We start from the raw sequence: 13,874 nt of genomic DNA on the forward strand, positions 1-13,874 counted from the left end.
AATGGCTTGCAGTATCCGCACACAATTTTCACATGGTATCTATTGCTTAATTGAAAATCAGGTGATCTAGTAAATACTTATTGGTTCCTACTGTCAACTGACACCTAGATATCTGGTTGCTGCAGTACCACCTAACCAGGGGTGTGCAAAATATTTTTTTTCCTGATTCAGGCCTATTGGATCCAAAAAAATCACTATTCCTGAATATTCCTAAATACCAGTATCAGTATTGTATTGGTATTCCAGTAAATAGTTGGGAAACCCAAATTTATTCAGTTCCATTATACCCTATGGGGACCATCTCAACAAAGTATAATAGAGAACTGATCTGTTTAAATTAAGTTTAATTTAAATTAAGCTTAGTTTAGTTGGCAAGTGAATTCAGAAGGCATTTAAATAGTCTGCCATTTCTTTAAATGCCTTCTAGCCACGCCTGAATAATATCGGCTTTTATTCGGGCATGGCTGTTTTGGTAGCTGAATCAGACTATGTAATCTGTATTTAGCTGAATAAATACCTGAAAATTACCAATAGTATTTATTCTGCTCAGTGTATAGAGCATGCACACCCCTACTTCTGACTGTTTATTTACTGAAAAGTAGATTTTAGGAATTCAGTCAGGAGCAGAGGAGTGGTGAGGAAGAGAAGAAGATGATGATGATTTTGGATTTATATCCCCCCCTATACTCTGAATCTCAGAGTCTCAGAGCTATTTTACTCTTCCATTCCTGCCATTTGTCTGCTCAAGATCATCCTCCCTCAAGTATACAGACTCTGTTTCTTTTTCCCTCATTGGGAGAAAAGCAGCTGGGGATGAATCTGTGTGACCTACATGAACTACTGCAATCAAGAGGAAAGGATTGAGAACATCCAGAAAGAATGGGAGTGGATACAATTGTGCTGCTCCATCAGTGGAAGGAAATATGCTGGTTGGAAGAATTCTGAATGCACAGCTGGCACATTGGCATCCAACCCTGTGGTGTTCATCTGGACTCCACTGGATGCATCTTTTGATAGGACAGGGGAACCATCTCCACCTCCTGAGCCACTTGCTGTGGCATATGACAAATCTCTCCTTAACTGGATTTGGTTCACACATGCATTTCAATAACTTGATTTCTCTGCACCTAATACTTCACACTGGGGGACCATGGCTGAATGTGTGAATTAACTCTGTTAAAAAACAACAACAGTTGAGTTGACGCTTGCTGTTTATGAAAAATGTACATCTGGTGATTAATCTCTGCTGGATAATTCACATGTGCAGGCTACGACTGGAAGTTCCCATCAGCAAGTAATGGACATGTGCATATGATCCAGCTCAAGAATAAGCAGAGATATAGATAAGCAGAAGGAAGCAGCCGCTGGTACAGAAAAAAAGGTAATAGAAAATATTGAATTAAGCCAAGACACCTACTGAAGGACTTTCAAATGGTGCACCGAAGGCAGAATTGCAGCAAGTTTTACCACGGTCTCACATCCAAGATCGTTCTCAGATAACCTGAAAGGAAGCAGAAGGTGAAATCAGTTGGAGAGGCTTGACATGTTCAAGTATGCTGAGGAACAGGGGATTTGGGCTTTTTAGAGGGATCTGTGGAAAACCAAGAAGCATCAGACTTACCTGAGCTCTTCCAGCCTCTCGCTGCTAGCCAGAGCTTCCACAAAACATTGTCCTCCCAAACAGCTGATGCTGTTATGTGATAGGCTAAAATGATTGCAGATATGTAAGACATAAATAGTAACAGGCCACAAAAGATGCAAGTTGCAATTGGCTTATGGCAACCCCAACAAGGGGCTTTCAAGGCAAGTGAGAAGCAGAGATGGTTTGCTTTTGCCTTTCCTATAATCCAGATCTATAGTTTGTAGATTCTAAGCAAGTGGCAAAGAGAGACTCACTTGATTTGCTTCAAATTCTTCATTTCTGGAACAGCTGTGGCTATTTCTTTTACTCCAGCATCCTTAATCTCATTGTAGCTTAAACTTGAAAAGAAAAAACAAACAAAGCTAATTTAGAAAAAAATTATAGCACAATTTACTAGTTTTTTATTTCAGAAGAGTCTGCATATTTAGAAATTTCCTTATTTAGTGAAGCCTGATGAACCACAAATGTTCAGAAGACTTTAGATGAAGAGAGTTCCCTGAACTCCAGCATTTTTTTTTTTGCCTTTAAAAAAAGGTCGTGTCAGGAAGGACTGATTCTGCTTAAGACCATTACACAAGAGGAGGGTTAGATTAGATATAAGCCTCCCTCTCCCCAAACACAAAGACTGGTTCCTCACTAGTGGTTCCTCCACCCCCAGGCTTCTGTTTTCCATGGATCAAGCGATCAGTCTCCAATAGTTGCTGTGCGGCTACATTTTGATTCGTGCCTCTCTCCAATTTCCCTTGCAGCTTCCAAATCTTAAAAAATAAAAAAGAGCAGGAAGCCACGAGGGAAATTGGAGGGAGCTGCAGATCAAAATGTGCCTGCGCAGCAACTCTTGGGGAATTGGTTGCTTGATGCAAGGAAAGCAGAAGTCTGGGGAGCAGAGTGACTGCTAGTGAGGAATTGGTCACAATGTTTTCCCACCTTGTGCCCAAATGTTTTCCCCAACAGGGAAAACAGGGGCTTCCTGGGGCCACTTAAAGCCTGGAAATTGGTGCAGCAGGGAAGGTGCCCTCATATACTGTAGTCCCAATCCCAATTTTGTCCCATTCTTATACTGCCCAATGTAACATTTGTTTGGCTTTGGGGCAGAAGCTCCTTTTCTAGCCTTGCTACATACAAATCCTTCTAATCGGAGCTGATCCTGAGAACATCTTACAATTAACCCAAAAATTATGTCCATTGCTCCTGGATTCTGTTCTTGGTCTTCCCACCATTACTTCAATCAGCTGGCTAGGTTCTCTGTTTACAGCCTACATGCATCTTTTATATTAGCCCTGATGGATCTGTCTTTGCTGCTGCTTGAAGTTGTTAATGTGATTCAAAAACTTATAAGGGTGACCTCAGATCTGGCAACAACCACCAACCCCTTAGCCTCAGGAACTGCCTTAGGAAATACTATACAGTATTTAAGAAGTGACTGAATCATTATGATTCATGATCCACAGAGCTAATCTCATTAGCAAATTTTAGAGTCTAACAATATTGGACCTGATGCTATAGATCTGGTTATGGCTTTGGCAACTACAATAAGAGCGTGTTCTCATTTAGACTGTATGGAATTCAAAGAATTCCTCCTTCAATAATGAACTGGGAGCTCAGGAGTGGATCTCAGACATGTGGTAGGAATTGGTGGAATCCCACCTTTTATTTAAGAAATCAGTTTGTGCAATTCTAGCACCTGAGCCCATTAAAGATTTGATTCATAAATATCAGTGGGGGAGAAAAATAAGCAAAGAAAATGTGCCTACTTGATTTCTTCCATGTGAATGGCATTCCTCAAAGTTTCAGCAAGATGCGGATAGACTTCACTATGAAGACTGTTATTGTTCAAACTGGAAAACAGCCATGAAATTACCAGACATTAGTCATCGATACTGCAGAAGGTCATGGTGCCCCAGTGAGAGGATATTTATTTGTTTGGTTAAAACAGAGGCGTCAAACTCATTTGTTATGAGGGCCAGATCTGACATAAATGGGACTTTGTGGGGCCAGGCCATGTGTGTCATAAAATGTAATGCCAGGTAGTGGAGATATAAACTTTATAAAGGACACAAACACAATTTTTAAAAAAAAAATTTAAAATAAAACATGCTTAAAATAGCACTCTTGCAATATTTTGTTTATTTAACTGTCTCTGATAACTGGCAACTCTTGCTATGAGAAACCTCAGCCAATAGAAGGAAGAGAGGCTTGACTCAGTAGCTCTGCTGTGTGATTGAGAGAGCCTGAAAAAACAAGCTCTCCCTCCCCCCCTTCCTCCCCAAGGGAAGAGCCTCAGCCAAGGAGAAAATAGAGGTTTTGCTCCATAGCTCCTATGTGATTGAGCAAGCCTGGCAAAGCAAGCTGTGATACAGAAGGAAGCAAGAGAAGGAAACAGATGACAACCAGTTGCTTGGGGGCCTGATCCGGCTCTCGGGCTGCATGTTTGACACCCGTGGTTTAGAACATTTGCATACCCTGTTTTTCTCCTGACACTGCCAAGACCAAAGGTGGGTGACAACAGATACAACATTAAAAACAAATGTAATAAATAATTAAAACACATAATTAAAAACAGCAATCATGTTGGCCTGCAGCAGAAGAGCAAGAGTACAGTAACACTTTAAAGACCAAGAAGACTTCCAGGGAATAAATAAAGGGTATAGCTCCTTTTGTCAGCTCTAGGATCTGTTGAAAACTTATATCCTGGAAAACTTGTTGGTCTTTAAAGCGCTTCGTATGAACCTTGCTCATCAATAAAAACAGGTAATTAGAACAAGAAAATGATGTTCTGGAAGCCGATTTAATGTTCACTGATTTCTCAAGTGGGCCACAGGGTGAAAACAAAAATGTAGTGTTTTAACAGCGCTCACAGCAAGACCATCATCTACAGAGTAGTCTCAGCTTCAGAACATAACTTTTGAACACATACATACCAGCAGGTCAGATGTTTGTTTACCTGCCAATCTTGACCCACGTCTCGCACTATAAATATTATTACTGTGTGATTATATATTTACTTATATAGGTTAATCCTTCACATTCTCAAGAATAATTGAAAAAACAGTTGCAAAACTGCTCCATAGATTTGCAGAGAAGTGTATTGCAGACGTCCCAGGCATTTCCCAACAGGTACTTCCACAACTGACTTTTCCCTAATTCATCTTACACAATACTTTTGCCAAAGTTTGCTCTTGGACAGGAAAAAATGTATTGAATATGGTGAGGGTGCTTTCAGATCAACCCCAATGTTACTGAAGCATTAACAGTGCAATCCTATGCAGAGTTACTCCAGTCTAAGCCTGTTGGCTTGAATGGATTTAAACTGGAGTAACTGCACAGGATTGCACTGTCTATCTTGATCCATAATTCCTCTGCAGGCATACTGTGATGGACAGAAGGCTGATCTGCTCCTGAAGGGAAAAACAGCCACTCACTTGAGACTATGGGAGTGCTACTCCAGCATTCAGTCACCTTTGAGAAAAGAGGGTGGAATGTTGGAGGGAAACACAGCAGGAGAGAGTTCAGTTCTGCTTCAGGGAGAGAGCTGTGAGAGCTCAGGTTTGGCTCAGGAAAACAGCAGACCAAGTGAAGGGTAGCTCTGCTTGGTAGTTTGGCAGGGTGGTTTAACTCTGTTTCTGACAGAGAATAGAGTACTCAATTGTGAGGTCTGTCTCTTGTGCCATTTATTCTGACTCTTGGGAAAGAGCAGTCTGGTGTGGGTGAAATCCTGTTTGTGTGTTAGGATTCAACCTAGTGGTTAAACAATAAAAGCCTGTTTAGAAGAAGAAGAGATTGGATTTATACCCTGCCCTTCACTAATCAAAGGAGTCTCAGAGCATCTTACAATCTCCTTTCCCTTCCCCTCTCCACAACAGACACCCTCTGAGGTAGGTGGGGCTGAGAGATCTCTTCCAGAACTGCTCTTGAGCAGAACAGTCTTGAGAGAACTTGTGGCTGACCCAAGGTCACATCAGTAGGTCTATATGAAGGAGTGGGGAATCAAACCTGCACACTTAACCACTACACCAAACTGACTCTTGAAAGTATTAAAAAAATAGAAACTACTCTGAATTACTGTGTCTCAGCCAGGTTTCTCTTTGGTCTGTCTGGTGACATCTGCTGCTGATCTGTTCCTTGAAACCTACTTGTAAATAAATAAATTGTCTTTGTTGTTAATATATAATTCCTGCCTCTATATTCTACTTGTGCACCACAAAACTTACCCAAAACCTAGATACTTACTACCTTTAGATAACATCTGGTATCTGAGGGGGAAGGTTTATAGTTTAAAATAAACCTGATTCCCTCCCCCCCCGCAAAAAAAAATAATAGGTTGTGTGGTTCCTCTCAGTTGACAGAAATAAGCCTGTCCCACAAATATCAAAACGAGTGCTGGAAGTTTCCTCCTACAGCTTCTTGAAGTCATATGGGTTCTGCTGTTTATCACTCTGGATGATTTCTCTTAGATTTCCCATTTAATGGGCTGGGCAAGTCAAAGATGGTAGGCCTTAATGGTGGCATAAAGAAGATCCCCAAGAAATTGGCTTGGACCTTGACTGACAGATATTACTTACACCAGTCTTCTCAGGAGAGGCAGCGCAGACAGTCTTGAAATCAGTTTCAGAGCACCTCCATTTTCAAGATTCAAAAAGCCAAGGCTAAGAAATAGGCAGAGGATGGTACAGGAACAAGTATTAGTCATGGCATATCTGAAAATCATTGCAAAGAGTTAATCTGTGGGAGACACAACTGGGAGAAAGGGACGAATGCTAAAGAAAATCCTTTCTTTAACCTTGCAACTTGCAACAAAAATCCAACTGGATGGATTTTACAGCCTGCAGTGATCCCCAATAAAAAACCAGGAGAGACTAAACCATTCTGCAGTTCTGGAGTGCTTGTAAAACTTCTAAACCCTGTAGCGAGATCTATTTGGAAATGAACTTAATAAAAAGATGGCTGATTGATTGAGGTTAACTCTGAGGAGGAAAAGAATGTTCCTGCAATTCCTTTGGGAAGCCTCAAGGAGTTTACTGACAGAATGCTTTAGGAAGGGTCGCCACTGGTATTTTTTTATATTGTATTGTCGTATGCTTGAGGGGTGGGGAGGAACTGTAAGACTATAACAGCCTTAACCTGGATTGTCCATGCTGGCCAGATCTTGTCAGATCTCAGAAGCAAAGCAGGAGCTGCTACAACTAGTATTTGGATGGGAGACAGCCAAGGAATATTAGGATTTGTGACGTGGAGCCAGGCAATGGCCAACCACTTCTTAATGTCTCTTGCCTTGAAAACCCTATGGGATCACCACAAATCAGTTGTTACTTGATGGCACTTTCCACCACCAAGACTTTAACAAGGTCCTTATCATTTAAATCACCAGAGTCCCATATCAATCAGAAGGCAAACTAACTTTATGCTTTTCAAGCGGAGTTTTCCTTCCAGAGCATCCACTAGATTACTCAAGTCCTTGGTGCCAAAGTTGCATTTGGATAGGCTAGAAGGAAAATATCATAATAAGCTGATGCCATGAATAATGATGCAAAAAGGAGAGAAAATGGTAACCTGGAATTATGTAATCAACATACCAGTAATCGCACCAGTAATTATCACAACAGTACCAATCGCACCAGTAATTATTACACTTAAAAAGCTAATTACTTGCTATTTTATTAATATTTTAATAATAGAGTTCTCAACCTACAAGGAATTCATTGTTAACCTCCAATCTTATACCCCCCAACTTCAGTGTTAAATAAACTGGTGTTTGATTCATTCCATGCCAGAGGTTAGGCATCCACAGTAATCACATGACGGATATTAGACTTACTTGATCTCTTCAATGGCATGACATTGACTCAGTGCTTCAGCCATGAGCTTAAATCCAAAGGGAGATATCCTGCAACATGTCAGTCTGTAAATTCAGAATCACAACAGGATGAGAATAACACTTCAATAATGAGTCCTCCAAAAAGTGGTCTGATGCATCCTTTAGGATCCTCAGGATGGAAAAATGGAAGTAGATTTTTCAGAGGGCACAAGACAGTTGTATCTTTGGATATTGATTTAAACACTTGTACTCGCCCTATTGTTTTACCAAGAAAAACCCAAAGTAGCTCCTGATAAGCAACACAATCAACATTATAATCTACAGTTCAATTTAGCAGTATTTTATGGGATAAACAAATAATAATAAGTAATGTATTAGATAAACAAATAATAATAAGTAATATATTAGAGAGGCTGGTCTGCAGTAATGAAGCAAGAACCATGAGAAAGCCCTGCTTCCAAGCACGGTTAATCAGATTGCTCAAGACAAGGGAATGATCAAAAAGAAACTGGTGGGCTGATCTTCACATGGGCTGATCTATGACAACACAACATTCATATCGATCTACTTGGGAAGAGTCACAGCATATAACATGTCCAGCTCCTTTTTTAGTCTTGAGCATTATATGATCCACATACATTTTGTGTTAATTTTTAAACACAAGACTGCTCTCACCCTACTTCAAAATCTATAAGTACAAGAGCATGAAATGATGCCTGTAGGTCTTGGAGCATCCCATAATCTTCAGAGTTATTTACATATAACCTGTGCTTCTATGTAAGCTTTGAAACAATTTTCATAGAAAGAAATCCCAAGTTTAGCAAACAATGTTGTGGAAAATATTTAGCAAGGAACAAAGCAGCCCAAGAATAAGAACATTTGTATTTAGTAAACTGTGTAGCATTCTCAAGGCATATGATCCAGGGAACAAATACCCAAAATCTCATTTCCCTACAGGAAAGTTTCAGAGCTTTCTCTGGGATTAATTAATTATGTTTCATTAAATGGCTGATGGCCCTGAACTGGTTGGTCCAGGCTAGCCCAATCTTACCAGATCTCAAGAGTTAAGTAGGGTCGGCCCCAGTTTGTATTCGGAAGGGAGACCAACAAGGAAGTCCAGGATTGCTAGGCACAGGCAGGCAATGGCAAAGTTTGTCCCTCACCTTGAAAACCCTATAAGGTCTCCGAAGTTGGAAGTTACAGTGCCACTTTCTACCATCCAATAGCTGATTACGTTGGGATAGGGAAGGAATAATAAGTTCATAAATTTGTTGGGTTCTTTTTTATTGCAAGTATGTACATTTTCACTATTATTCTCTGCTCCACTGGTTTGCAATAGTGAAAGAGCATAACAGACAAACCAGAAGGAAATAATATGTTGTTGAAGGCTTTCACAGCCAGAGTTCATTAGTTGCTATAGATTTTCCAGGTAGGGCTGTGGTCTTTGCATTGTGAGACCTGTCGTTTCGCCAGCAACTGTGACTGGCATCCTCAGAGGTATAACCCAGAAAATGGGAGGCTCCCACAAGATAATGACTCAGCCTTACCCCACTTTCCTGAGTAGATATAAATTACCTGCCTACCATCTTCTTCTTACTTTGACCCAGAGAGAACGACAGTTTTCTGGGTTATACCTCTGAGGATGCCAGTCACAGTTGCTGGCGAAATGTCAGGTTTCACAATGCCAAGACCACAGCCATACAGCCCGGAAAATCTACAACAGAAGGAAATAGTTAAATGGCTAAGAGGAAACCAGGGTGAGAAACTTGCATTATTGCAAGGAAATAGTTTGGTCCCACTGGGCCACATGGGATTTACTCTTCAGTAAACACACTCAGGATCTGACTTTGTGAGGGGGGACGGTCAATATTGAATTTTATCAGGAATCTCACCCTAGATTTTTAGAGCAGCGCAGAACTGCATGTGTAATTTTGATTCTAGCTAATTGCTTAGGAGTTACACAAAAGGGACCCCAGCACCAAAACAATCTCTGTCATTCCCTTTCCTTGATGGCAGTATCAGAAGATAGTATCAGCATCTTTCTTAAATATTACAATCATCTACCAACAGCCTGATAGCTTTTAAATATCAATGCATCATTCCCCTTATTTTCAGTTCTCAAATGGGAATAACAGTGAGTTACTAATTTTCAGCTCTGAAACAATCTGATTTCAAGTTTTCCTGATACAGAAGAGAAAGTGGTGTACAGAAAAACTCTGCTTCAAAATAAGGAGTTGAATCCAACCAACTTCTTCACTGGCAGAAGAGAAAGAAAAGGCCCTGTTGAGACACCCAAAAAGCGTGCTACAAATCATGTGGACAATCAGGGCTTTTTTTGAACAGGAACACACAGGAATGCAGTTCTGGCTGGCTTGGCATCAGGAGGTGTGGCCTACTATGCAAATGAGTCCCTGCTGGGCTTTTTCTACCAAAAAACCCCTGTGGACAATTGTCATGTGGGACAAGTGGAGCTTCAGCAAAATGCAGACTCAGGTGAGACTGAGCTGAAAAGCTGATAGGATCCCACCAAACAAGTAACCGTTTTAACAGAAAGGGGGAAACCAAAGCCAAACAACAGGTTATTGGAAAGCATGGGACAACCCATGGCCTTGGACACCATTTTAGAGAAGTAGTTCAGAATTTTAAAAATTATGTGATGCCCTTACCTGGATAGCCCAGGCAAGCCCAATCTCATCAGATCTTGGAAGCTAAGTAGGGTTGGCTCTGGCAAGTACTCAGATGGGAGACCTCTATGAAATACCAGAACTGGAAGGCAGGTGCAAGCTTTATGCAGCCACCTCTCTGAATATCCTCCATGCCCCCAGTAGGGGTCAGTTGCCAGAGGCTGCCATGACTTCCAGGTGCACACGCACACAGAAAAATAAAAAATACAAAAAAACCCAAACCCTGATGTGGCAATGTTATTCCTCCCCCCCCCCCCAATACCATTTAAAATGCCAAAACAGCCATGAAGGGGCTATTTCAGTACTTTACAATGCATGGAGGGGGAGAAACAAGATTGCATGGTGGTGCTGAGCCATGGGTTCAACTAGGACTGAGCCGTCATGGCAATTTTTTTTGCATTTTTGTACTGTATATATACTTTGAAGTCATGTCGGCCTCTGGTGACTGACCCCTATTAGGGACCTGAAGGATATTCAGGAAGGTGGCTGAATAAGTCTGCCCCTGCCTCCCAACTGGGTATTTCAAGGAACTCTCTCATCCAGAGCCAGTTTGGTGTAGTGGTTAAGTGTGCGGACTCTTATCTGGGAGAACCGGGTTTGATTCCCCACTCCTCCACTTGCACCTGCTGGAATGGCCTTGGGTCAGCCATAGCTCTGGCAGAGGTTGTCCTTGAAAGGGCAGCTGCTGTGAGAGCCCTCTCAGTCCCACCCACCTCACAGGGTGTCTGTTGTGGGGGGAGGAAGGTAAAGGAGATTGTGAGCCGCTCTGAGACTCTTCGGAGTGGAGGGCGGGATATAAATCCAATATCTTCTTCTTTTTCTTCATCAGGTACTAGCCACAGTCGTTTCTGCTTAGCTTCCAAGGTCTGACAAGATTGGGCTTGCCTGAGCTATTCAAGCCAGGGCACAATTTTTAAATGGTGAAATCCTCCTCTAAAATGGTGTCTCCAGCCATGAATTGTCCCATACCTGTCCATAATATCTAGCTTGACTCTTAGGGATAAAAATCCTGGAGGTTTTCAGAAACAACCACACAGGTAAAAACATCTCAAAGTAGAAAGTATGAACATTTATGCTCTACATACTCAAGCCTCTTCAGTGCTGGAAAATGCAACAGGGCACTGGAGATGGTTGCTGCTTCGGTGTCTGTGAACTGCACCTCAGACCAGCTGCAATGACAAGAGAAAGGACTAGTTCAGCTGTGCTCATCTGGAAAAACCTGAAGTGACGAAGTTAATAGGAACCCAACTGGGAAGTCCAGTTTAATGGGAATGGAGCATCCCTGAGATCCAAAACAGAAGATTAAAAGAAATACAAAAGCAGGATGTGCAACACAGAAGGGCTTTGTGTGGTTGTGTTGCAAATCTGGGATGAATCTCAAGATAAAGGAAAGTTGGGGGTAGGGAAAGAAGAAAAGCAAAACCCAGCTGCCCAGGAAGGCCATCTTCAACCAGAAAACAGAGGAAAGATCTGCTGCCGCCACCACCCAGGACTGTGCTGAATTGGCTTTGATCTGAATTGGATTTGTGTTAGCATCACTGAAACATATACACTGGAAAATTCAGTCAAGGATCTCCAACATTAGATGCTGTTGATCCTAGAATGATTGCTCCCTCCTCTCCCAAGCAAGGTTTCTGTGCCTTTAAGAGCTTCATAATGAGCAGCAAATCAGCCCATAACTTTTTCTGGACGTGCATACATCAGTGCTTTGAGGGGCATGGTTATGGTAAAGCATCTGCTTTGCGTGCATGAAGCCCCCCCACCCCCATTCAGTCCCTGGGATCTCCAGTGAAAAGGATCAGGCACTGTGAAAGACCTTAACATAAAATCTTGGAGAGTTACTGCAAGTCAGAGTAGACAATGCTGCACTTGAAAGACCAAAGGTCTGACTCAGCAGGAAGCAACTACTTATGTATTTATGTGTTTGCCCGCTAAACTTTCTCCCTGCCTAACAACACAAGAGCCGTTCTGAAAAAAGAAAGTGAGCTGGCAACATCACAGAGAAGCAGCCTCCCTGCTCCCATCCATGCCATACAGGGAGATGTTCTCTCTTTTACATTTGATAACTTTTTTAATATTGCAAAGTGAGGGGGGGACTTACTTTAATGCGCAGAGCTGTTGGCATTTCTCAATGAGCTTCTGCAGGAAGGGCACTCCCTTCGCTTCTAGCTCGCACTGACGCAGCCTGCAGGTCCCAGACAAAAAAATGCACCATTGTGAGTGTCAGTTCCTATCTGCTAGACAGGGTGAGCCCCTAGTCCTTCTCCTGAGCTGGGAACTGGAAAAGAAGGGCAGGAGACAATCCCTGCCATGATGCTACACTTCAAGAGCTTTCCTGGTGCCTTCAAACCACAATTTAACAGAGACAAATCAGTATTGTTCACCTGAGACTGAAGGGGATAAGGTCCAAGTGCCTTTAAAGCCCTGTGTGGGTTCAGGGAAAAGACTGAGACCGATTCCCCACCAGCCTTATGCCACTCTCATGCTCCTCTTCTCTGCGGGGCTTCCGTCGGATTTCACAATATCTGACTTTGCCTTTTTCGCATGGCAAACAGAAACCGGTTTTTAGAGGATCTTGTTTGCTGCGTGAAAGAAGCGGAGCTAGTTGCAGCCCCAGGGCAGATAGTGTGAAATCTGACAGAAGCCCTGTGGAGAAGAGGAGAGTGAGAGTGGCATAAGGATAGTGGGGAATTGGTCTGAGTGACTGGACTATAAAATACTAAAACAAACAACCATCCCCAGGAACACAGCAACGGCCCTCTAATCTCACCTGCTAACTACAGACTCCACTTTCTTCACTGGAGGAGGAAATTCCTGTTCCACTACAAAGAGAGATGCGTTCCTCCTTATCCTAGTTTAAAAAAAAAAGCAAGGAGAATTATATATACCAAAACTGATTTGACTTGCCCTGTATATAGTGCTCAACAGAAGCTATAAATACATAATGCATCTGATCTAAGTATGAACTGTGTAGGTTATACCCTCAGCACCATTCCTCAGTGATCTCTCTGAAAAATTCCTTGTGAGAATTCCCCATGTAATCTGTAACGCTACTACCTTTGCACATAAAAGGCAGGGGAAAGTTCTTAAAACTTCAGTAAGCTTACACATCTGTTCACTTTCAAAATCATCTAAATAATTTCTAGATCAGAAGTCAGAAAGTTCACTGGGGGCTGCCAGATCGCAATGTGGAAACTGACACTAAACCATTACGTTTTTGAGGAACATTCAACAGCCATGGATTCACCCCTTTCTCCTCCTCTCTCCGTATCCTTTTGTTCCATACTGTAGTAACAGCAGCCCTAACATCGATAGCCCAAGCTAGCTCAATCTCAAAAGATTTTGGAAGCTAAGCAGGGTCATCCCTAGCCTGCTTAGTACTTGGATGGGAGACCACCAAGGAAGTTTGTGGCTGTTATGCACAGGCAGCCAATGACAAACTATTTGTTTCTTGCCTCCAAACCCTGCAGTTTGGGTGCCAGTTTCCACAACAGTGGTCACAAAAGCTGTTAAACAGCAGGCAAGGGAGGAGAAAGAGAACAGGAAAAGAGGAAGAACCGGGATGGGATGCCTGGAGAGTCAATCCCCTTGCTTCATTCTGGAATGTAAAAGTATGCTGTTGATTCTCTGGGATGCAACACATGAAGCATAGAATTTTCTCACCCTGAATTTAAGAAAAATGTGATCCTGTACATGTATTCTATGTGTGCCAGTGTGTGAGACTTTTAAACTG

General features: G+C 42.1%; 1 protein-coding gene across 1 annotated transcript in view; it reads right to left on the bottom strand.

Moving 5' to 3' along the window:
* The window catches only part of NLRC5 (NLR family CARD domain containing 5), a 92,528-nt gene that overhangs the window by 9,596 nt on the left and 69,058 nt on the right, over positions 1-13,874 (bottom strand). The window contains exons 32-41 of the mRNA XM_060254223.1: positions 12,912-12,992; positions 12,243-12,326; positions 11,227-11,310; positions 7,458-7,541; positions 7,041-7,124; positions 6,205-6,288; positions 3,397-3,480; positions 1,897-1,980; positions 1,622-1,705; positions 1,418-1,501 (exon numbers count right to left, since the gene is read on the bottom strand). Of these exons, the coding sequence (XP_060110206.1) occupies positions 1,418-1,501; positions 1,622-1,705; positions 1,897-1,980; positions 3,397-3,480; positions 6,205-6,288; positions 7,041-7,124; positions 7,458-7,541; positions 11,227-11,310; positions 12,243-12,326; positions 12,912-12,992 (837 nt within the window). The remainder of the gene's footprint in view (positions 1-1,417; positions 1,502-1,621; positions 1,706-1,896; positions 1,981-3,396; positions 3,481-6,204; positions 6,289-7,040; positions 7,125-7,457; positions 7,542-11,226; positions 11,311-12,242; positions 12,327-12,911; positions 12,993-13,874) is intronic.

This window comes from Heteronotia binoei, chromosome 14 (genome assembly GCF_032191835.1).
Source record: "Heteronotia binoei isolate CCM8104 ecotype False Entrance Well chromosome 14, APGP_CSIRO_Hbin_v1, whole genome shotgun sequence".
NCBI lineage: Eukaryota > Metazoa > Chordata > Lepidosauria > Squamata > Gekkonidae > Heteronotia > Heteronotia binoei.